Raw genomic sequence first — 7946 nt, 5'->3', positions numbered from 1 at the left:
GTAGTCAGAAGATGTGACAGGATAGGGATAAGGACATCCATTTTGCTTTCCTGGCCAGAGACGTTAACAATAAGGCAGGCAAGTCTTGTCTCACCATTAGCCACAGGCTCTCTGATTTTGTTAATTTAATTGGTTTCAAGTCTGAGGAGGATTTGAGGAAGAAACAAAAGAGGAGCGGTGATGTAGCAGCACAAAGAACAAACAGAGAGCCAGCAAAGAACACAAAAGATAAGAGATGAGTTTGCTTTTCGATATGTTTACCCGTCTCCCTCAGCCTACAGTGAGCTGAAGAAATACTGTGTGCCTCTCCTGTGTTTGGAACAGTTGCTTTTTTATCACCATCCTGCAAAGGGACCAGAGAGTGAGGGGATTCAATAAGAGATGAAAACTTGGCCGCTGTCTAAATTCACTGGGTTGACACATAGTCTGCTGCCAGGGACATTGACATGCAAACACTTGGCCACAAGTTAGAGGAACGGGAGCCGAGTGGCCCGGAGCAGCTCCACAGACTGCTAATGGTCAGTGTGTTGATTAGATGGTGGGAGGCAGATAGAAATCTCGTTATACTATTAATTGATTCATAGCTCTGAGCTAAATCCAGGGTTGTGACGGAGGTTGGTCTAGCTCAGCAGTGCCAACATGCAGACGGCACCGGACTGCCTGCTGTGAAGAGTCTGCAGATGTTTAACCCACTTTGCATTTATTATGCTTCGCTCCGAATTTAATTCAGAGAGCTCAGTGCAATGGCATCTTTACCGCATTAATGTGATCTTAAAGAGGATATAGTTGCAGTACAAAACTTAAAAACAAGCAATTATCAGATGTATCCCAAGTGATTACAAGTTAATGAGTTCGTATGATGTCACCAGGAGGGTTACAAATGAGGGGATTGCTCTTGGTAACTGTTCATAGAGCCAGAGGTTGCCTTTGGGATTAACATCAACATGTTTTAAAGATGTTTTTGCGGTGTGGAGGACAATCAAAGCATCTTCCGTGGAAAAACAGCTGCCTGTTCCTGCTGAAAACAGAGCTAATGAGATCGCTCAGCTCGAACCACTTAGTAAATGTGGCAGAAAACTATTTCTGGACTTGAAGATTAGAATTTAGGGCTGCAACAATTTCCACCTTAACAACATTTGGTTTGGCGTTAAAAACATAAATTAAAACTGAGAGTTGAAGTTGGATACTCGGAGCGTTCAGTTCAAGGCGACGAGACTGCTGAAATGAATTGCTGTCACAGCTGGATTCATCAAGAGCGTCCAGACAGCTGCTTATTCAGTGGTGAAATTTCATCTGTCACAAATGACAGAAGCTTAGATTCACTGAGCTTCACAGACGTGGCTGTTGGATTTTGAAAGGACTATAAACACAGAGATTCAGTCAGTTAATCATCAGAAAAGTTTATTAGATGTGCTTTGGTTTGTTGTTTAAGGAGTCTAATGAGAAAACTATTTAGAGATGCAACGATGTATCAGGCAAACATATCAGCTTTGATTGTTGTAGAAAATCCTGAGACCAGGCTTCAACTCGTACAGAAATACTAACTCAAGAGAGCCAGTTATCAAAGCAGAGACCAGAGTTCTGAGATTTATCTGGTTTTTTTAAATAAATAATATAATTTGTGTAATATAATGACATAAACTGGAGACACATGCAGCACCGCTCCAGCAGTAGATAGCATCAACAAGTTTGAACATAAAAGTCACCTGTTTCTTAGAAGAACAATATGCTTTAAAAAAAAAAAAGAAAGAAGAAGAAACAAAGAATTTCCAAATTAAAAGTTGGATCATTTCCACTCTTACTTATATACTATACTATTTATTGTATGTCATCAAGGTGCTCTAACGATGGGAGATTTTTCAAATAAAGGCCTTAACAGTTAACTGTTAAAAAAAAAAAAAAACAACAAAAACCCACCAGTGTCAGATATATCTCTGATATTCAAAATAAAAATCCCGAGTTTATAAGAATAATAAAGGAATTTAATTGACACTCACTTTTTTCAAAGATGAAACCCTCTAAATACTTATTGAAGATCAATATAATTTAACACTGAAATTTTCTAAATAAAACCCCATAGGTCATTTTAGAACATTAGCATGATGCTCAGAAATATCGCCATTTTGAGAATAAAAACCTATTTACCACCAAATTTTTAGCAGCAAGCCACAGACCAAAATCCTGTAACAACAACAGTCCCACAGCAATTTCTCCAGAAACTGCATAGCTTATTTTAATGCTGCAAGTGGATATGTGGCAACAGTCAACAAAGTTCTTGATTTGGAGAAACAACACATTCAGAAAGAAATTCTCTTTTAAAACCACCAGACAAAACTGACAAAAGCAGTCATTTTTACCTCACAGAAAACAGGACCAGCTCCTTGTTCATCCACTTTGTGTGTTTAAGTTCTGAATTAATGTATTATAACACTGAGAAGTGGTAGACAAACAACTCCTGTGTTTTAAGGGGTAAAATCACTGCTTTTATCAGTGGAGCTTGGTAGAGTGTAACTGCTTCACTTCCTCAGCAGGAAGAGCTGTCGGGCAACAGGTAAACCGGTAACAATGTTCCAAATATAGGGTGCACTTAAACTGATATTGATTTGTTATTGGTGGCCAAAAATCTGCTTTGCCACTGACTGTGCTCACAGACATAAACACAGGTCAAATGGCTTCCAGGTCATCCACAGAATCTATTTATCATACAGAAAAAGGGCCCTGCTGTGCATGATCTCTTGGGACTTCACCAAATAAGCAGAAGCCACATCTAAAAATTCCCCTCTTATTGATGACTGCCATTGGTTAGGAGGATGGCATTTTCCGATGGCAGTGTTTGATGTTTATCTTTTGTTTCCCATCAATTTTGTGCCAAATAAATGTTCAAAAACATTGTGATGGAAGGATAAAAGACTTTAAAACTGTTGATAATGAGAATGTATTTGTTTCTCTTGTTGAAAAGGAGGATAGATGACATCAAAGACAACAAAAACAAGAACACGCGCGCGCGCGCACACACACACACACACACACACACACACACACACACACACTTCAAGGTGCATCCCTAAAATTACAAATTAAGCTTTAGGGTGTACAAACAAGAAGTGATGCAGCACAAGATTAAAAACAATGTCGCCCAGCATCTTGACCTGAATATAAACTATATTTTACAATGTTTGGTTGCACAACATGAGTTTGTATTGATGGACTTTCAAGTGGGCTTGGAGTTTAAAAGGTTAAATTGATTACAGTTCTAAAAGCCTTTAATAAAATTTAGTCCAAACTGAGAAGGCATAAAAATAACTGAACTCAAGCATTAATGACCTCCAGGGGGACTTTATCTTAGACAAGGCTCCTCTCCTGCTGGCTGGATGCCTGCACTTTGCAGCTAATAACAGCACTAGGGCATGCAGCAGTGGTAACTAGTAGCAGTCACAGGTATAGACATGCTATCATCAATATGGAGCAGCTGAATTCTGATGACAGGAATTAAGGGATGAGAATGCTCCACCTCTTTATTTACAATAGCAATGATGAACGGCATTTTTTCCACAGATAAGAGACAACTTGAAATGATTGAGAAATAAAAAAAATAAAAAAAACTAAGACATGCCATTAGTATTCCAGCCAATGCATAAATGAGGCACAGTCACAGTCTCCTGCAGTTTTGTGAAAGACTGTAGTCAGCAGATTTAAGAGAATGTATTATTAAGACAAAAATAGGACAATGAATGCTTCACTTCAACGCACTAAAAGGTTATGAAAGTATATGTCCTATGTGTCTCCCTTATGGGCAGATCAAATGAACAAAGCTACAATAAGAAACGATACAGAATACACCAGGAATGAAGAGGCGATAACAGAGGGCCCATAAACAAAAGGAGGTTAAATATTATGTGTCAGGGACCTTGACCCCGTAAAGCCCAAAACTTGCCCTAAAGCAACCATGGGGAAGGAAAAGAGGCATAAAATGTTCTCATGTCTAAGCATTAGCCAAAAGCCTAAAGGTGCAGTTTTTTGGATTAAACGCAGATGGGGGATTGCCATGTGGCTGAGCCCTGAATAAAGTGAATTACAAAAACCCAGACGAGACCAGACAGAGCCTGGATGACTTTTTGAAGACCAGTGAAGGTTAGAAAGGACTCAATCTGAGCTATAATCCATGGTTGCTGGAGGGAACATAACAGTGACCTTTCAACTACAGATAACCACCATTTTAAAAAGCAGCTTACAGATACCTGGCACTTTTGGTCGCTACTTTTCTTTAGCTCGTCGACTTTAACAGAGAACTTTCTACCCTTTGAGTGCAAAAGATCCATGTGCTGAAACCATGGTTCTCAACGTGTGGCCCACGGGCCAAAGACAGCACATGGCAATGTAGAAAGAGTGAACACATTTCATTCATCCGCATTTTATGTCATAGGATACCAAGTGAACATTTCTCATTATCTTTAATTGCCATTGTAACTAACTAAATCTTGTTAACTAATACTTCCAACCTGTGTCAGAAAAATAAATCTTATGGACACTAAAAGTGTTTGACGAGCTCCCTTTTCCATGTGCCGGCTCCATAAACCGATATTCTAAACTCTGACAAGAGGTTTCTCTGAAATGAAATCTCTTTTCCATGAGACACCAGACCAACAACACATAATGATTACGACACACCAGCAAAATGCCCCAGTACTGAACTCCACAGCCTACCTGACTATTATTGCTGACCATGTCCATCCCTTTATGACCACAGTGTACCCATTTTCTGATGGCTGTTTCCATCAGGACAATGCACCATGTCACAAAGCTCAAATCAGCTCAAACTGGGAACATTACAATAACTTTACTGTACTCAAATGGCCTCCACAGTCACAGATCCCAACCCAACAGGGCACCTTTGGAAAGTGGTGGAATGGGAGATTAGCATGGAGGGTGTGCAGCTGATAAATCTGCAGCAACTGTTTAATGCTATCCATGTCAATATGGAACCACATCTCTGAGGAGGGTTCTTAGTTCTAAAGGAAAAAGAAGGTCCAATTTGGTACAAGCATACTAAAAATAGCTGGTGAGTGTATATTTACATATTCAGTGTAATTATGCATTAAGAAAGTGAGTTTCTGAATCTCTTAACAACATAAAACAATTAAAGTGAGATGCAACTTTACAACCCTGCTAAAACTGACTTGCGCTTTTGAACTGTGATTGCTTGAGCTGTGAGTACAACCTTGGTGTCAATGAGTGCAATCACAACAAAAATCCCTATGGGGGTAAGAACTGAGCCAAAGGGGAAAAGTCAGGATGAAGAGGTAAAAGAGTTAAGAGGACTCTTCAGCACCATGGACAGTTCACAAGGCTCATAAAACCAAGTCCTCAATAGAATTCCTCCTAAATCAATCTGCCCTGCACACTTATTCGCACATGCTCTTTTATCACCTCATTTACTAATAGGTGTCCTTTGCGCTCAATGTCATTAACAGTAGTGCTCGGGGATAAAGTCATCTTTATTCTAAGTTATAGCGTTAAATTAATGACCTCATTACACACACACACACACACACACACACACACACACACACACACACACACACACACACACACACACACACACACACACACACACACTTCTATGATTACCAGCTGCTTTGAAGGTGTCTGGTTACATACGAGCTTCCTAGAAGTAATAGTTTAAAGCTGACACTCCAGTGTTGCTACAGCACATGCGTAGTGATATTACAAAGCTGCTTTCAGTGGACAAAATTAATTCCCCTGAACACATCGGAGCTTGTTAGTGCCAAGAGGTCAATTTCAGACACAGAGGCCAAACACGTAATTAATACGAGACGGGGGATAATCATACACGGGATAGCGAGGTCTAGAGCAGAAGTAGTTCCCAGGAGTTCGTGCCAGTTCAATGTTGCTGGGATCTAACATATATTAACAACACATCTATTGTTTATTATAAAGAGAATTTTGCTTCGGCTGTGTAAGAAAAATAAGAAAAATGCAACGCTTACCTTCACTGCTTCAGCATGGGTGACTTTATCGAAGACTTTGTCGTTGACTTTCATGATCTGGTCACCGACCCGGAGACCCTCTTTCTCCGCCAAGCTCCCGGGCTCCACCAGGGACACGTAGATCCCGACTCCGTGCTCCGAACCGCCGCGAATACTGAAGCCCAGGCCCTCGTTGCTCTTGTGCCGCTTCATGGTGACCTGGCGCAGCTCACCGGGCGGCTCGTGGATAAAGTTCCTCCCGAGAAGAGGTACCAGGGGAGCTGTCCCGTCGCTACTGGTGCTGAAGCTGTCCGGAGAGCCCCGCAGCGCCACTTGAAACTCGGGGGGGTTGTTTGGAGAGAAATGCCCCGGGGGCGTCGGGCTAGCGCTGAGGAATTCGCCCGGGGACGGCTCGGCGTGTCCGTTGCTTGCAACTAAATCCGACTTTAAGTAAAGGCCCTCCGAGGTGTACTGCTCGAAAAGGAGCTGATCGGAGCGGGGGATCACCAGCCGAAGCATGGGCAGAAGTTGCCGTTTGCTGGGAGCGTTGAGGATGACATTGAGGGTCTGCACCAGGTCGTACACGTTGCGTTTGGAGTGGTAGACATTCAGGCAGTGGATGAACTGCTCCCTTTCGAAATCGTTGAGCAGGAGATTGAGCGCGTTGTGCAGCTTCCTCACGTTAGCTGACAGCGTCCGTGCGCTGGACGCCACAGAGTTTGCCGAAGAGCTGAGCGACATGCGCTCCAGGTCGGTGCTGCTCATCCTGGCGGTGTGACCGGGACACGGCACCACACTTCTGCGGGGTTAGAGAGCGCACATAACGGGATGGACGCGCGGGATCAGACCGGCGCTTGGCATCACGACCACTGGAGCACTTGCAGCGCGGTTATACCCATGGTCTCCGGTACCGACAGATGAACCACTTCAGGCTGTTATTCTCGCAGACACGAAAGAAGTTCAGAGAATTATGCCCAACTCAATGTCAGCGTTCACCCAAATTATCTCGCTAATATTGATTAGATATCGCTAACAGTATTCCGCAAACTTCACGCGCAAACGGTGCGTCACGGCTGGGAATGCAACAGCCGCGTGGAAAACTCGTCCCACTCCGTCAGTGAGCTTACTAATGTGCCACGTAAAGCTCTCAGCCTGCGTGTCATCAGCTGCCGTCTTATTTTCCAGGAGGTCAGGTGGCTACCGAGCTGCCGCTTCTCTGGTGTCCGCCTCGCCGTCAACAGCCCCACTCCAGTTCAGAATAAACACCGGAACTGAAAATTACACGCATTCAGTCCAACAAATTCGGCAAAAAGGAATAACAATTCCTTCGATGAAGAAAACAGAAAAGGATGAAAACTTATTTTTGGGCTCCTGCCCCGCGTCTCGAGGAGTTCAATATCCCGCTGTGGTCACCGTTTTACTTCCAAACGACTTCAAGCTCGCAAAAAATATCTATCTATGCACATCCGCACGGAACAAGAGAGCTTTGTTGGTTTTTGCTTTTATTATCCGTTTGCTTGAAGTGCGACGGTGACCTGCAGCTCAGAGTCCGCTTCCCAAACGTTACTACAGCGACTGAGCAAAGACTGGCGGATCTCTCGCTTCTGACCGTCCCCTGTCAGGAAATGACGCAACCTCATGCAGCCAATTAGTAGGTGGGAATTAGCAACAAGCACTCGTGTCACAACTGACGCCAATAAGTTAGTAAATGGATCTTTAATTAGACACAACAATAAACTGCTCTTTACTCAGGGTCGTTTGAAGGATTTTATAAATGGGGTGGCACAAGAGGAACCAAGAACAAAGTGCCGACAAACACGTGAATGTCTGATTGGAAATATATATATATATATATATATATATATATATATATATATATATATATATATATATATATATATATATATTTGTTTATTTATTTTTTTAACGTGGAAAACTGGTTTAGAAAAAAATTGGTTT

The 7946-nt window shown here is 42.3% G+C and overlaps 1 protein-coding gene across 3 annotated transcripts in view; it reads right to left on the bottom strand.

Moving 5' to 3' along the window:
- The window catches only part of whrna (whirlin a), a 232799-nt gene extending 225253 nt beyond the window's left edge, over positions 1–7546 (bottom strand). For all 3 annotated transcript variants that reach the window (XR_014921375.1, XM_085463204.1, XM_085463205.1), the window contains exon 1: positions 6009–7546. Coding sequence is in view for 2 of the 3 variants with exons in the window: in XM_085463204.1 (XP_085319330.1) it covers positions 6009–6752 (744 nt within the window). In the remaining variant the exon portion in view is untranslated. The remainder of the gene's footprint in view (positions 1–6008) is intronic.
- Between the last annotated feature and the right edge of the window lie 400 nt (positions 7547–7946).

This window comes from Copadichromis virginalis, linkage group LG7 (genome assembly GCF_057382275.1).
Source record: "Copadichromis virginalis isolate Kocher_CV1m ecotype Utaka linkage group LG7, C_Virginalis_male_GT1.1, whole genome shotgun sequence".
NCBI lineage: Eukaryota > Metazoa > Chordata > Actinopteri > Cichliformes > Cichlidae > Copadichromis > Copadichromis virginalis.
This window is presented reverse-complemented; position numbering and strand designations above follow the sequence as displayed.